General features: G+C 37.8%; 1 protein-coding gene across 1 annotated transcript; it reads right to left on the reverse strand.

The window, feature by feature from the left end:
* Positions 1-14,814: 14,814 nt before the first annotated feature.
* Positions 14,815-17,270, reverse strand: LOC143547366 (beta-caryophyllene synthase-like). The gene is made up of 7 exons (XM_077038810.1): positions 17,160-17,270; positions 16,791-17,067; positions 16,283-16,664; positions 15,990-16,208; positions 15,758-15,896; positions 15,425-15,673; positions 14,815-15,108 (listed from the first exon to the last, which is right to left on the reverse strand). Exons 1-7 carry the CDS (start codon positions 17,241-17,243, stop codon positions 14,815-14,817), a joined length of 1,644 nt encoding a protein of 547 aa, XP_076894925.1. The 5' UTR covers positions 17,244-17,270.
* Positions 17,271-17,702: the final 432 nt, after the last annotated feature.

Here is a 17,702-nt window from a genome sequence, read left to right on the forward strand (position 1 = left end):
AGGTTGTTACACCGATAACATAAGAGGAGGTGTATTCTGCTACGTCGGATAAGGATCCTAAAGAGACTGAATCAGATTCTAAGGGTAGACGCATGAGATTAGCAAATCCATGTGCTCGATTTGATAAAAGGCTGAGAGCTCCAGAAAAAGAAAGTCTGGAGATGAACAGGATGAATCTTATGTACCTAAAGTGGTGATTGAGAAACAGGTTAAACCAATGGCGGTTCAAATCAAGAAAAAGGCAAAGAGAGCTGCATCACCGAAGTTGAAACTTATTGATGAGCCAGATGTTGAAGAACCTAAGGTTATTGTGACTCCAATGAATCCGGAGTTTATAGTTGAAGAACCTGTCGTGGATTTCGGTAGGGATGACAATGCGTTGAAGACACCAGTTGCAGAACCATCTCCACAAGTCCAAGAACCACATGTATCACCTAAAATAAATGAACAAGTTCCTGGTTTTAGTTTACCTTCACTCGATGCTAGTTATTTTGGTGACTTTCCAACTTTCAAATATTTTAATTCGTTAGAATCTATTGTAACAGAAAAAGGAATTAAGATTGAGAGTCTGGTGGCTGAGAATGAAAGGTTACGCAAAGAGAATGCTAATCAAAGGAAACTCATTGAGGATGGTGAGTTTAGGCGAAAGCAGCAAGCTGAGTTATTACATCTCCACATGAAATATTTTCAAGTGTTGGAAGATAAGTTGGTAATTAATTTCAGAGGAGAAGTGGAGAAATCAGATGATAAAGTTTTCACAAACGTTTATGGTGGTGAAGCATTTGCTGAAGAGATCGATTTTAGAATGCAATATGATCAAGACAAAATTGATGCCAAGTGAAAAGAAAAGGCGGATGAACCAATTGTAACATCCTACTTTTGTTAATAATAAACAAAAGGTATTATGTTAGTTTAATTGTGTGTTAATGTTTGGATTAAGATTTGGTTATGGGCTATGGGTCCCATGAAATCCCTATATATATACCTCATTTCCCAAACACTCCTCCTTTTGCCATTTCATTCTTTCATAACACACACACACTCTAGAATACACACTTCCTCTCTCAAGCACCTGGATCCAAATCTGAGCAAAAAGAAAGGTGAATCTCGTGTTCAACATCATCAAACAACAAGAAACACAATTGGATCCACGAGTTGGCCCAGATCCGAACCAAACCCGTCACCAAAAAGGTGAGTTTTGGCCAACAAGGTTAAGTTTTATGGTTGTTTTCGACATACAAACTGATATGCTAGTAGATCGGGTCGTAAGAAGTTAGAAAATGTAAACTTGGTAGCCCGTAGCCCAACGGGTGCGATATGGGACAAAAGGTGATGCTTGGACTATGAAAAACACGGATATACAATGTTGGTACAGCCCAAAACCCATAAAAAGGGTAGAATTGGTCCTAAGGAAGAGTTATGGAGTAAAATGGTTTTAAAATGGTAAAAATGAATAAAAGGTATTTTGTTCGCATGAAGCAGAATTCGCATTGCACAGCCTTGCGAAGCGAATGGTTTTGCATGCGAACTCCACAAATCGCATCGCATAGCCATGCGAAGCGAACTCCCGCGCGAAGCAAACTCCCATGCGAAGCGAACTTCCATGCGAATTCCTTCAAAATATTGTAAAGCGAACTCCCAGGTCAGCTCGACCCCAGCCAGGGGATCTGCCCCTTGGACCCTGCTAGGTGCTGCCGCCCCTAGACCTCGCTACCAGGGGCGCTGCCCCCAGACCCCCGTTAGTTGAGGGTTTCATTAACATAGATGTATGAAGTAGTAGTAATAGATAATTAACACTCGTAATGTGTTACAGAGTTAGCCGTGCACAGCTAAGGAAGGGTATTACCATTAACTTGGAGAGAAACCGACTTGAGGTGAGTTCTAGCCCCTTTATCTGTTATGTTTTCGGGGCTGTGTGCATACTCCTATGTGATAGTTAATACATTTACTTAATTGGTAAGTGTATGATACATGTACGACTACGTATTTAATGTTATTACTATATGATGATTATATGAATGAGCATGTATAGATATATTATATACATAAGACAGGTAAAGTATGCACATATGATAAAATATATGGATGATTGACGAGACAGGTATGGTTATACGGTTATTCGAGGCTGAAGGGACTAGACCCTTATAATATTTGTGATGTTAGCGACCAGACCCTAATAATATCTGTGATGTTAGGGACTAGACCCTTTTAATATCTGTGATGTTAGGGACCAGACCCTTATAATATATGTGATGTTAGGGACCAGACCCTTAAAATATCTGTGATGTTTAGGATAGAATAGCTTGTGGTATACCATAGGGTTTTATGAAAGAAAGTATGTAAGTACGTATGCATGTATGTATGTAAAGTATGTATGAACGAAGTAATAGTAAGTAAGGGTTAAATACGTATCTTTCGACGCCTATGAATAAGAATATGAATGTAATGTATGTCAATTAATTAACTAGAACACAATCAGCGTAGCTGACTTTTAGTATGCACGCAGGTAAATAGATCGAAGGAGCTGGCTTGAGGATGGCACGTGGTAGTGAATGGAAAACTGGGATCTTGGGAAGAAATGTTATGAATTTAATATGATATGTTATAAGACAAGTTAACTTTTGTTAAGAAAATATTCGATGTTTTGTAATGTAATGCATGAAGTTTTAATTATTCCGTGAAAGTTTTAATCAACTCTGATTTTAGAACTGTGTTTAGGAGAAAATCCAACACCAAAGTAAGGCTACCGGGATCGGGGCCTTACAAGTTGGTATCAGAGCATAAGTTTGAGAGCATAAGCATCCTTCATGCTTAGACTTGAATAGAGAATGGGACTTTAGGAAAGAAAAGAAAGAATATGACAGTCCGAGAACGCCATGTGTCACTCAAGCAAGCTTAGTAAGTTGATCATCTTGTTTATGTTGATTTTGTGTATATAAAAGAATTAGTAAGAAAGTTAGCTTACTTGCTAGAAGTAGAATCAATTGATTAAATGTGATGATGTGAACTGTACAATGGTCTAACTATTATGAGTAGAAACTAGAACAAGTAGACCCACAAAGGGAAGTGTATAGGACATGGAGAGTAACGTGATCAGCTAATCACAACCGGCCACTGTTATTACCTGTTAGCCTTACTATCGTTGTACTAAATAGTTCCTGAAGTGACGACGTTTGTGTTTTCCTATAGAATACGAATGGTTGGTGCTAAGAAGACTGCTAGACAAGGAAGTCGCACGAGTCGTCGTGGTAACCACGTGTTACCCAATTACCCCCGGAGGAACCAATCATCGAGTCCGAGGAAGAGAGAAGCATGACTGTGCGAGATGAGGGGTATCAGTTCAACCCTGGTATCCAAGCTGCCATCACTCAGGCAGTAGCTGCAGTGTAGAATCTCCAACAAGAAAAGCCAACTGATAGCCATGTAAGAACTGTTGAAAAGACTAGGGAGGGTAGTCAGAAAGATGAAGAGACTAAGAAGGAGGCATCGAGTGGAGATCAGTCTGTGAAGGTTGATAAGAGAAAGAAGAACCGAGGTGGGTGCAATTACAAGTCGCTCAAGGGCTATGACCCACCAAAGCTGACTGGTGTTGGAGACGCAATCGCTACTCTCCAATGGATAACCGCAATGGACAAGGTTATCCGAATTAGCGAATTCCATCCCGACCAAGCCATGGTTACGCTACTCAGTCATTTGGGGAAGAAGCGATGTTCTGGTGGGAAACTGTGGAGCAACGAAAGACCCCTGATGAGATCAAGCCTATGAAGTGGGAAGATTTGAAGGAGATGGTCATGAAGAAGTTCTGTGCGGATGCTGAAGTTGAGAGGGCAGAGATGAAGTTCCTGAATTTGAGGGCGGGGAAAATGACACACCGCGAGTACACCACTGAATTTAACTGTATGTCAAGACTCGTTCCCGAAATGGTGAACGTTGAAGCAAAGAGGATCAAGTGCTACTTGAGGGGACTACCACAAAATGTCTGCAGCTTTGTCCAGGCTAGTAAACCTGCTACTTTTGAATTTGCTATCGAACTTGAATAAATGGTTTATGATGACCTGGCTGTGGATGATGTGGTGGTGGAAGAACAGAAAAAGAAGAAGTGGGTTGCTCTTGCAAAGCGACCTGGTACTCAAATGTGGAACCCTAGAGATAAGAAACAGAAGGTGTGGGAGAAAAAGCCGTGCAAGACATGTGGGAAAATGCATGGTAGGGAGTGCAAGTGGGGTAAGAGTAGCGATGTGTGCAACAAGTGTGGGAAGGCCCATGGTGGGGAATGCAGGCAAAGGTCGAATACCTGTTATAAATGTGGAAAAGTGGGGCATTATGCTAATGAATGTAACGCAAAACCCGCCTGTTACAAATGTGGAAAGACGGGCCATATGGCAAGGGAGTGCACTGAAGGTGAAGCTGGGGGAAGCGGTAAGAAGAATGTTGAATAGGCTAGGCCAAGGACCGAGCCTACATGTTGACACAAGAGCAAGCCAATCAAATCCAAGGTGTTATGACAGGTACATTTCTAGTAAACGGTATTTCCGATTCCATATTGTTTGACTCAGGTGCGACTAGGAGTTTTGTAGCTACCTCATTTTGTAAGAAAGAGAAGACGAAATGTTGTCGTGTGACTGAAACTTTTAAGATAGAGATCGCTAGTGAGACCTCGGTTAAAATTATGAGAATAGTTAAGAGTTGTAAGATAGAGTTAGAAGGACACGAATTCCCTGTTACCCTATACGTGATGACATTAGGAGGATTCGATGTAGTATTGGGGATGGATTGGCTATCTGAATTCAAAGCCCAGATAGTATGTAAGAGTAGATTGATAAAACTAAAGTCTTTGGATGGCGATATAGTAACGGTTTATGGTGATAGAGAAAGTTCAGGGCTTAACGTCATTTCGATGATAAAATCCAAATCTTTGTTAAGGCGAGGGTGCAGTGCCTACCTGGCGTATATTGCCAAAGCTACGGCTGAGACGAAAGAAGTGAAAGATGTTCCTGTGGTGTGTGACTATCCCGAAGTGTTCCCTGAGGACCTTCTGGGGTTACCGCCTGAACGTGAGGTAGAGTTTCAGATAGAGTTAATACCAGGAGCACAGTCTATCGCGAAAGCACCTTATCGCCTGGCACCGTCCGAGATGAAGGAATTGATGTCCCAACTGCAAGAACGCCTCGAAAAAGGTTTCGTAAGGCCTAGTGTTTCCCCGTGGGGCGCACCAGTGTTATTTGTTAAGAAGAAAGATGGGAGCATGAGAATGTGTATTGACTACAGGGAGTTGAATAAGCTTACGGTGAAGAATAGATATCCGTTGCCACGGAAAGATGATCTGTTTGATCAGTTACAAGGTGCTAGTTGGTTCTCACGAATAGACCTCAGATCGGGCTATCATCAGTTGAAGGTAAAAGACACAGACATCAATAAAACAGCGTTTCGGACGCGGTACAGACATTACGAGTTCCTTGTGATGTTGTTTGGTCTAACTAATGCTCCCGCAGCATTTATGGATATGATGAATAGGGTGTGCCGGCCAATGTTGGATAAGTCGGTTATAGTTTTTATTGACGATATATTGATTTATTCAAAGAGCGAGTTTGACCATGTTGAGCATCTGAGAGAAGTCTTAGAAGTTTTGAAGAAGGAGAAATTGTACGCTAAGTTCTCGAAGTACGCGTTTGGGTTACGAGAGGTGCAGTTCCTAGGTCACATAATGAATCCCGAGGAGATTACTGTGGACCCAGTTAAGATTGAAGCGATAAAGAATTGGAAGACTCCATGAAATCCAACTGAGATACGCAGTTTCCTAGGGTTAGCTAGCTATTATAGGAGATTCATTCCAGGCTTCTCCAACATAGCGCACCGTTGACCGGTATGACCCGAAAGGCTATAGTGTTTAGTTGGGGTAAGTTTCCGGAAGAAGCGTTTGAGGAGTTGAAGAAAAGACTCACACATACTCCAATCCTTTCTCTACCTGATAGTGATGAGGACTTGGTAGTCTGTACTGATGCTTCGCATCAAGGGTTAGGTTGTGTGTTGATGCAACGAGGGAAGGTCATAGCCTATGCGTCTAGACAGCTAAAAGTTCACGAAAGTACATACCCGACGCATGATCTAGAATTAGAATCTGTAGTGCATGCTCTCAAGATTTGGAGACATTACTTGTACGGTACTAAGTGTACCATCTATACAGATCATAAGAGTTTGAAATACTTCTTCGAGCAGAAAAAGCTGAATATGAGGCAAAGGAGGTGGTTAGAACTGATAAAGGATTATGACTGTGACATCAAGTATTATCCTGGAAAGGCTAATGTAGTTGCTAACACCTTAAGCCGAAAGAACGTAGAAGTTATCGCGACGATCAAGTCAAGTTGATCATCAATTCAGATTTCTTCGAAGAGATCAGCAAGGTGCAGTCAGAGGTGCTTGTTTGTAGATGAAGGGTTAATGAAGAAGGATATGATTTTTGGGCAGCAAAACGAGTTGTTAGAGAATACTCATAGTGTAAAGACCAGGTTTGACCAGATGTGGATTCCACGTCATGGGAATCTTAGAGCTCGAGTCCTAGATGAGGCCCATAAGTCTCGATACTCGATCCATCCAGGATCTACTAAGATGTACCAAGACCTGAAGAAGGACTACTGGTGGCCGTGCATGAAGAACGAAGTGGTAGATTATGTCAGTTAGTGCTTGACTTGCTTGCAGGTTAAAGCCGAGCACCCGAAACCTTATGGGAATATGCAGCCACTGGAGATACCGGAATGGAAATGGGAACACATCACCATGGATTTGATAACTAAGCTACCGTGTACAGCTAGAAATCATGATACCATATGGGTGATTGTGGACCGTTTGACTAAGAGTGCTCACTTTCTGCCTATACGAGAGGCTATCTCGTCATAAACGTTAGCAAATATGTTCGTTAAGGAAGTGGTGACAAAGCATGGGGTGTCGTTGTCGATCGTGTCCGATAGAGATACCCGCTTTACTTCAAGATTTTGGAAGAATTTCTATGAAGCCATGGGAACAAGACTGAACATCAGCACGGCGTATCATCCTCAAACAGATGGGCAGTCCGAGCGGACTATCCAAACCCTTGAGGATATGCTATGTGCGTGTGTGTTATACTTTGGAGGAAGCTGGGATGATCATTTGCACTTGGTGGAATTCTCTTACAACAATAGCTACCATTCGAGTATTGTTATGCCGCCTTTCGAGATGTTATATGGTAGACGTTGTAGAACTCCTGTTTGTTGGGGAGAAATCGGTCAGAAAGAGATTGGCAGTTTAGAAGTCGTGCAACAGACCTCTTCGAGGTTTGATCAAATCAAGGCAAGGATGAAAGCTGCTCAAGATCGTCAGAAGTCATATGCCGATAAGCGAAGATGGCCGAGTGAGTTTAATGTTGGAGACCATGTGATGCTCAAGGTCTCGCATTGGAAGGGAATCATACGTTTTAGAAAGAGGGGAAAGTTGAGTCCAAGGTACATTGGACCGTTCAAAATCTTAGCCCGAGAGAGCGAAGTGGCTTACAAGCTAGACCTACTCGAAGAGCTAGAAGGAATTCACCCTACCTTTCATGTATCTCACTTGAGAAAATGTCTAGCTGATGACACGTCCCATGTGCCACTACTGGACATCGAGGTGGACGAACAATTGAACTATGTCGAGCAGCCTGTTGAGATAGTCAACCGCAAGGAAAAGCAGCTTCATCGGAAGGTTATTCCACTGGTAAAAGTGATATGGAAGCATCGTAAGGGATCGGATGCTACATGGGAAGTTGAAGAGGAGATGCGCAAGTTTTACCCGCATTTGTTTAGTTGTAATGGTGAGGTTTCGGGGACGAAACCTCTTTTAAGGAGGGTAGACTTGTAACATCCTACTTTCATTAATAATAAATAAAAGGTGTTATGTTAGTTTAATTGTGTGTTAATGTTTGGATTAAGATTGGTTATGGGCTATGGGTCCCATGAAACCACTATATATATACCCCATTTCCCAAACACTCCTTCTTTCTCCATTTCATTCTTTCATGACACACACACTCTAGAACACACACTTCCTCTCTCAAGCACCCGGATCCAAATCTGAGCAAAAAGAAGGGTGAATCTCATCTTCAACATCATCAAACAACAAGAAACACGTTTGGATCCACGAGTTGGCCCAGATCTGAATCCAAACCCGTGACCAAAAAGGTGAGTTTTGGCCAACAAGGTTAAGTTTTATGGTTGTTTTCGACATGCAAACTGATATACTAGTAGATCGGGCCGTGAGAAGTTAGAAAATGTAAACTTGGTAGCCCGTAGCCCAACGGGTGCAATATGGGACAAAAGGTGATGCTAGTATGAAAAACACGGATATACAAAGTTGGTACAACCAAAAACCTATAAAAAGGGTAGAATCGGGTCCTAAGGAAGAGTCATGGAGTAAAATGGCTTTAAAATGGTAAAAATGAAGAAAAGGCATTTTGTTCACATAAAGCAGAATTCGCATCGCATAGCCATGCGAAGCAAATGGTTTTGCATGCGAACTCCACAAATCGCATCGGATAGCCATGCGAAGCGAACTTCCATGCAGAGCGAACTCCCATGCGAAACGAACTTCCATGCGAAGCGAATTCCCATGCGAAGCGAACTTTCATGCGAATTCCTTCAATGTTGAAAAGCGAACTCCCAGGTCAGCTCGAACCCAGCCAGGGGCTCTGCCCCTTGGACCCTGCTAGGGGCTGCCAACCCTAGACCTCACTACCAGGGGCGTTGCCCCCGGACCCCTGTTAGTTGAGGGTTTCATTAACATAGATGTATGAAGTAGTAGTAATAGATAATTAACACTCGTAATGTGTTACACAGTTAGCCGTGCACAGCTAAGGAAAGGTGTGACCATTAACTCGGAGAGAAACCGACTCGAGGTGAGTTCTAGCCCCTTTATCAGTTATGTTTTCGGGGCTGTGTGCATACTCCTATGTGATAGTTAGTACATTTACTTAATTGGTAAGTGTATGATACATGTATGACTACGTATTTAATGTTATTACTGTATGATGATTATATAAATGAGCGTGTGTATATATATGATATACTTAAGACAGGTAAAGTATGCACGTATGATAAAATATATGGATGATTGACGAGACAGGTACGGTTATATGGTTATTCAAGGCAGAAGAGACCGAACCCTTATAATATCTGTGATGTTAGGGACCAGACCTTAATAATATCTGTGATGTTAGGGACCAGACCCTTATAATATCTGTGATGTTAAGTATCAGACCCTTATAATATCTGTGATGTTAGGGACCAGACCCTTATAATATCTGTGATGTTTAGGATAGAATAGCTTATGGTATACCATAGGGTTTTATGAAAGAAAGTATGTAAGTGCATATGCATGTATATATGTAAAGTATGTATGAACGAAGTAATAGTAAGTAAAGTATAAATACGTATCTTTGGACGCTTATGAGTAAGAATATGAATGTAATGTATGTCAATTAATTAACTAGAACTCACTCAGCGTAGCTGACTTTTAGTATGCACGCAGGTAAATAGATTGAAGGAGCTGGCTTTAGGATGGCACGTGGTAGTGAATGGAAGACTAGCATCTTGGGAAGAAATGTTATGAATTTAATATGATATGTTATAAGACAAGTAAACTTTTGTTAAAACAAGATTCGATGTTTTGTAATGTAATGCATGAAGTTTTAATTATTCCGCGAAAGTTTTAATTAACTCTAATTTTAGAACTGTGTTCATGAGAAAATCCAAACACCAAAGTAAGACTACCGGGAACGGGGCCTAACACCAATTGTACAAGTTGAGGTTACAAATGTTGGTGGTTCATCGTCAAGTTTTGTGCTGGTAGTTGAAACTGAAAAAATAGTTGAACCTGTCATTGTTGAATCTGTGATTGTACCGAAGGAACCAACGGAACCAGTTATTGATCAAGCTGTTGACGAAGATCAAGATGATGATGAAGAATTGTTAGATTATGGTGATTCTCCATAACATGATGATTTTGATGATGATAATGATAAAGATGATCCAAGTTCGGGTGGTGGACTTAGAGTGTTGATTGGTTCGAGTATAAGTGCAGTTGTTGAATCAATTAATGAACCAGTGGTCGAAAGTGAGCCTATTCACGAACAAACTCAGGCGGGAGGGAATGTAGATGAGCTTGAAGTGCTAGATGTTGATCTGATTGCTTATAAGCCTCCTGTTAGATTTTCATCTACTGGAGAGGAGTTAGAAGAGGGAGAAATTGAGGTGACTAGAGCTGATCTAGCCAGGATGCTGAATGTGACTGAAGAGGAATTTTTATTCGATTTTGAGAAAGATTTAGGGTCGATTGATAAAGAAAATGTTGTTTTGGTGAATGAACCTAATCAAGAGGAGGAATTAGACAAAGAGCCGGTGACTTATGTCAATGCAAATTAAGTATTTTCTAAATTTGATGAAGAGATTGAGATGTTAAGTTAAGAATTGGATAGTCAAGGTAATCCGATACCGTCTGACATGAGCAAGTCTAATGAGGAAGCAGAGGTTAATAGTCAGGAACATGAAGAATGGTTTGAAAGACGAAAGATCGAGCCTAAACGTATATACTTGAATCCTGTCAAGTATTATAAGAAGGAAAAAAGAAGTAAAGCTCAGGAAAGTGGTGAGTATTGCTTATCTTCCTAAGATAAGAAAAATTGAAGTCAGGAGAACATACGGAGTGCAATATTTTGAAAGTCTTTGTGAGTTGAAATCGTTACCGTGGATGGACGTTGCGGACATTGTTGAGAAAGAATTGTTATACTGCCCAAAGCGAGGACCAGTGAAGGAAATCTGGGATTTCATTAAAAGGCAAGCAAAGTGTAGATTCAGGAGATGGACTCCACAGACACCATTCCTTCATGCGTCTGGTGTGAAGAAGGATCCTGAAACTGATGATTTTGTAAAGACATGGAGGTACAAGCAGCCACAAACCTTGAAGGTTATTCCTATGTAACCAATGGAACAGGACTTTCACGTATACTTCAGGTGGTGGTACTATGATGAGAATCGAGGAGAAGCTCAGATTGTGCTGAATAGAGATAGAGTGTGGGATGTGATAGATGTGATGGACCCGATGTGGTTGGTAAATTTCTCAGATAAAGACATAGAGACGTTGTATAAATGTAAGTTACAAGTTTCTCGTGATAAACATCATGCGTCGACTATGCAATACCAGAAAGTGGTGAAGATATGTCATAGATACAAGATTCATTCTGGTGAAGTTTGGAAGACAAATGGTTCAAAATTGGTGAAGAGGAAGAGCAGAAGGAGAAGGAGCGTGAATAGGAGATCAAGGAAAAAGTTAGAATTGCTTCGTTGAAGAAATACCAGTACAAAGGTGTTGGAATATCAATTCCCACTAATCAGAAGCCCTCAACCAAACGTTCATGGGAAGACATGAGGAGGGAGTACAAAAAAAAGGTTTTTGGGATGAAAGAATGAAGATTGAAGATCAAGACCTAGCAACATACAAGGAGGAGTTTGTTAGAGAATAATGTCTATTGCTAGGGTCTTAGTTTTGATTGTATAGGGCTTTAAATGTAATTTGTATTTGTTAGGGCATATGTTAGTAGCGCATAAGTCCTTGGGACCGCATATATTATGCGGCGCATAACATATACGCCGTATAAGATATACGCCCCAAGTGACCTATCATGTGTTTCCTATAAATAAGGGACTTATGCGTGATTAACTAGACTTTTGTCATTCATGTCATATGCTAGAGAGAGAGAGAGACTAGAGAGAGAAAGTTCCTAAAGTTTCATATCTTGTAAACTTTTGATATTATCAATGAAGTATGTGCTTAACGTTACTCGTAATGTTCATTCTCATTATATTCCGCACCTTGAGACATAAGTTATAACTACATCAGATCCTAATTAGTGTCTACAACAGTATTCATCCCCTCTTTCATTACAAAACAAAAATACCAAGTAACGAGTGTTACACCTAGGCCCTGAGTCAGGGTGTGACATATGGGGTTGTGAATACTCGGTCTAGGTGGGTGTACTAAAGAGTACTTGGACATGTTATTTTATAAAGAAATTAATATTTGGAGATTATATATATGTTTATTATCAAAAGTTTACTAAATATTCTTCAAAATACAAATGAAAAATACAAAAACCAATCAATAATACTTACATATTAGTTCGAGCATGTCTCAGTTGATGAAAAATGTATTTCAATCGAACTTGAATAGGAGGTTTGCGAGTTTAGAACTTTTAATCGGATGATTACAATGGTGGTTGTGAGTTCAAAACTGAATTTAGGTTGCGCCTTATCATGAAAAGGAAAAATAAAAGGCAATATGGGCCCTTTGAGAAATTAGGTTTTTAATAACAGTCAAAATTTTGTTAACACCGAGTTGGATCGCCTAGGCCGAGTAGAGTCGTCTAGGTCCGAGTTGGACCGCCTAGGACCGATTCCGAGGTTTTTGATATTGGAAATGAAAAGAAGTTCAGTGAAAACCAGATCCTTTTTAATGTTAGTTCAATCTATTTTTGTATTTCTTTTATTCTAATTTGATTGAAACTTTGATATATAATTATGACTATTTCTAATTTTTATTAATTCACATTCCTTTCTTGTGGTGGAATCGTTTTGTCCAAAACATACCAAAGTTTGAAAGTAAACTACAGAGGGAGAGGTGAATGTGGGTGACACGATTATAAGCGTATGTTAATTTTTAGTGTATATTGTGTAATCTTTCTAATCCGTGTTTTTGTTATGTAATATGTGAATTTTATGTAGCTTGTGTAGTATATGCAATTGCTAATCTATGTAATTTTGTGATAATTAATGTAGTTTGGATAATTAATGTAGTTAGTGTAGATGCAATTAGGGTAATTTGTGTAATTGGCATAGATATAATTTGGGTAATATATGTCATTTGCATATTGTGTAGTAATTTTGGGTAAGTTGTGTACTTAAAGTAATTTTTGTAATTTGTGCAGTTTTGTAATTAAAGTAATTTATGTAATTTGGAATAGATTATGAGTTTTATTATTTAAAATTCTGTTTAAAATATAAATAAAAAAATGATGATAGATAGTATGTCATTTTGTTGTGGGTGTTTTTACCCTTATACCCTTTTATCATTAAATATTATTTTATTATCTCTCATCTCTTAATATTAAATTTTAAATTAATCACAATTACAAAAACCTAATCATTAATTAAATGGGTGTGGCTACAATTGATTTCTTAAAGTTTTTAAAACTAAAAAGTTCTTTAAATATCACTCCCATATATATAGGGGAGAGATAATTTGATAATCTTTTTGAGTTTTAAGAAATTCATTCTTGACCACACATTTAATTAAATAGATTAAATTATGTGGTTGAGATTAAATATGATTAAAAAATTAAAGTATGAGAGAGAATAAAGATGTACAGTGATTAAACTAATTTAAGCGTCTGTTACATCTATTTAATAAGTCTACTCAATGCGTAAAAAATTCTACAATTTTTTTAGGTACATGTAACCTACATATATTACATATATGTAAAAAAAATTCAAAAAAAAAATTGTTACGTTCAGTTCTGTCGAGTTCTTAAAACTCAAAGTGGTTCTCAAAAGAAATCTCTCCTGTATATATATATATATATATATATATATATATATATATATATATATATATATATATGGGAAGGTTAACGTACAAATGAAATTAACATGCTAATTATGAGAATCGAGTATAGTAATTATGTAATTACATTGTAGAGTAATTACTACTCTACGTGATTCTCACAATTAGCACGCTAATTTCATTTATATCTGATCCAAACCCTGTGTGTGTGTGTATAGGTTTAGGTTACAATAAAAACTCACTTGAGTTGTGAAAACTCGAGGAACCCATTCTCAATCACATGTTTTTAATTAAAGTTTAAACCTTGTAGTCCACAATTAAAGTTAATAAAAAATGTAAATACATATATAACTTTTTCTCTCTTCTGAAAACATATATAAAAATTTGTAAAAAATGTTAAAAAATAGCAAAACATTTTTTTTTCGATTTTTCGAGGTTTTGTATTAAGTGTTACAACATATATTACGTGTGCAAAAAAAACGATGTTACATACGGTTTTCACGGGTCTTCACAACTCAAATGGGTTTTCATTTTATACTTCCTACATATATATATATATACATATATATATTAAAATTACAAGACATGGATAAAAACAAACACAAAAAAAGTAAAAACAGGTAAACATGCATTTATTTTTAATAAAATAAATCAAAATGGGTAATTTACATATTTTTGGGTTAGTTAGAGAGGAAGAAATGTGCAAATTGAATTTATAGCGTAGTTAAATTTGCAATTAAAAAGTTAAAGATGGAGAAATATGTAATAAACGAATTAATAAGTTGGGTAAATATGCAATAAAAAGGTTAGAGAAGAAGAAATATGAAATTTAATTTATGGAATAGATAAATATAGGTAAATATGCATTTTAAAACTAGAGAGAGAAGAAAATATGCAATTTTCCTTTTTATTATATACTATAGATATTGTTTCTAACTTTCAGAAGCCATTTGTTTTGCGCTAGCCAATTTTTCTCTCCTTTAGGTATACCTTGAAGTTTTTGTTATTTTTCATTTTGCTTCTAAGCCGATATTCTACATGTATATTAATCTAACATTACGGGTAATTACATGAAGTGTTATTCCAAGAACAAAACACATTTTATTAATTAGTGCAACATAGAAATACAAGTGGAAAATTAAAAGCAAGACATATGTGTTGTACTATTACAAATCTCCCTTAGAAATTACCAAATGCTCAGAGAGTCATAGGATGCTCGAACAAAGATGTGATAACGTCTTTGAGGTCTTCTCCCACTTCAGAGAAATTATCATTATATTTGTACAAATAAAACATTGTTCGTACATAGTTGACAACCACCATTATTAGAGGCCTTGGAATATGTTTAGTCACGAGGGACTCTCGGTTTATATCTTTCCATGCGTTTTCTATGTCCATGTATACCAAGTCAATGGCATATTCTTCAGTGACATCATATTGCTGCTTGTAACATTGGACAACAGAGGGGAAATGTTCTCTTTCTTGCTCCTTCTGCATTTATCTCAACAAGAATGGTTAGCTATGTTTTAGAAACCGAACATGATGGGCCATCTCGCAAGGTCACATCAGTTTTTTGAAAAAATAATTGTATGGTTTGTTAATCGATTCTTTTAACTTGTTTTATTCTTTCCTAATTATTAATGTTATTCGTATTTTAGAATTAGTAACTAGAACAACTAGTTGCTCGTGTGGCTTGGTTTTCAAAACATTTTAATCTAATGGCATGTGAATTGGGAAGTTAATCTCATTGCATAACAACAAAAAAACACTTTTTTTAGTGAATAATAGTCATCACAAGATGATGTACCTTGTAGCCAGCAACATCATTTAAGAGTCTACCAATCATAGATGAAGCTTTGAAAAGAGGAGGTTCACTGATAGCCCAGTTGAGCGACTCATCTGTGAATACATCACCCATGCCAAGATAACATGATGATATAAACACCCCGCCACTAGCGGTCACATAAGCAACTGAGGCATGCTCATCTATTGTTGGTATGTGGCCCTCCTTTACCCATTTTTGTTCTAGCAAGTAGGCTTTAATAAACTTTATAATCTGTACATCAAAATATGTATAGTCGTCAAATGTCTTCTAAGTATCATAAGTTTTAACTGTTTTTAAGAGTAGAAGGTAACTTACAAACTCTTTTGAACGATTAAAAAGAGGTGTTACTTCCTTAATTTTGCCGACTTCTTCCATCTCATGGTACAAATCTAGAAAAACCTTGTACGCAAGTTTCATATATTTTGGAAGCACATGTAAGCATGTAATGGACCACCTATGATTCATTCACGAGTTATTTAGTTAGTTTGATCAGTAGATTTTGATATTAAAGGCCAAAATGTCTTCATTCTACTGTGGTTAGAGATACCTTTCAACCGCTTTCGTAAAGATTTCAAGTTCTTCATAAGTACCGTAAGCATCATAAGTGTCATCAAGAACGGTTGCCATTTGAACTACTTTAGCAAAGAAAACTCTAGCAAGGGAATATTTTGGCTCGGAGTATGCACCTAATGCCCAAAAGTAGCTTTCAACAATTCTATCTCTTACATAAGGTAGATTGTTGGGGCTATCAATATCTTTCCACCACCTACAATAAACGAATATGGTAAATAGAAAGCTAGAATAAACGTATTTTGATCATATATATTGACAAACGAATACTTGGAAACTTGGCTGAGTTCACTCTTGTGTAGTGACTGGAGCAAATTGAACCCTAACTTCGCCAGTTTAAGCAAACACTCATCATGAGAAGGTTGTTTTTCATAAAAACGAATGTAGCTTAAAGCTTCTAGTCTCGGTATCCTTTTATGCAAAGGGGTCACTAATGCCTCCTGTATATGAGCTGAGAAAGTAGGGTTGGAGAGAACAGGATCCTTTGCAATGCCATCAAGACGAGTTCTTGTAAAATCTAGTGCTTTGTCTAGTACATATTCGCCTTGCACCCTCAAGCACGCTTCCTCATATAACTCAAGCATTTCTTCAACGTTACTCACTAAGGATTCCTTAAAAGCTCCATGTTGGTCTATGTACTTGTTAAAATTACCTGTTGCAATGATACATAAAGCACAGTTTTAGGATATAATATTGGAACTTTTAGTCTATTAATATATGCATATCTTACCATAGTTATAATGATATATGTATGAATATATAGTGTATGCATACTAACCACATGAAACATAAAACCCTTGCTGTCGTAGGAGCCTAAACCAAATGGAAGGGCTACTGGCGCCATTCCAATTATCACCATATGTTTCATAAACATGTTGCAAAGCATTTGCAATCTCTTCTTCAAAATAATATGATATGCCGAGGCGTTGGATTGCATCAATTAGCTTTAACAAATTACCATGTTCCTTTGCATTGCCTAAAGCGACCACTATATCATTCCGCACTCGTTCTTTCGAGTCTTCAACTATTTGTTCTACCTCACCAAGGTCTGCGTTCTTCATTCACCAATTAAGCATGATCAAATTTTAACCCACTGGAATTTATACTAATAATCGTAGCTTTATGAGTTCTAATACTTTATATTTACCTTATCATAGTTGAGAAACTTATCTCCCCAAACACTTGGAGAAATGCTACGAAAGGGGCGGAAAGCTTCTTGATTGAAAGACATGCTTAATGATATGCATAATCAAATAATTGAGTTGCTATAAGCATCATAGAAGATACATGACTGAGTATTTATAGAGAGAAAATTCCCAAAATAGCCCTTTCTTGAGAGAGAATTTCCAAAATAGCTCAAAAATCTTGATTATTCTTAAAGAATTTGAACTGAGTAGATGCATTAGGAGAAGATCTTTATTATGAGGGAGCATGCCAAACTCTTAAAAATATTGAGGGGCAGACCAAATTTGAGAATAATGTTGATGGAGAAAGCCAAATTTTTGAAAACATTGAGTGAGCAGACCATATTTCTTTCTTAACTTTTATTCTCAAAAGATAATCTCTCGAGACGGTTTTATTATGTTTCCTACCCGGGCCGTACAAATTTTCAAATTTTGGGAAAATATGTCTTTTTAATTTCGTCTTGGAAGACGCATTTAAGAGAAATTTGTTCCAAAGAGACGAGATT

The sequence above is a fragment of the Bidens hawaiensis genome, unplaced genomic scaffold (assembly GCF_021521415.1).
Source record: "Bidens hawaiensis isolate Kalapana, Puna unplaced genomic scaffold, B.hawaiensis_p1.1 tig00014713_1, whole genome shotgun sequence".
Lineage (NCBI taxonomy): Eukaryota > Viridiplantae > Streptophyta > Magnoliopsida > Asterales > Asteraceae > Bidens > Bidens hawaiensis.

Bases quoted from the DNA above. Each gene is read 5' to 3' on its own strand.
- LOC143547366 (XM_077038810.1), bottom strand. From the start codon at position 17,243: ATGTCTTTCAATCAAGAAGCTTTCCGCCCCTTTCGTAGCATTTCTCCA. The intron at 16,665-16,790 runs GTTAGTATGCAT...TCATTGCAACAG, and splicing joins AGGGTTTTATGTTTCATGTG to GTAATTTTAACAAGTACATA. The intron at 15,897-15,989 runs GTATCTCTAACC...AATGAATCATAG, and splicing joins TTTACGAAAGCGGTTGAAAG to GTGGTCCATTACATGCTTAC.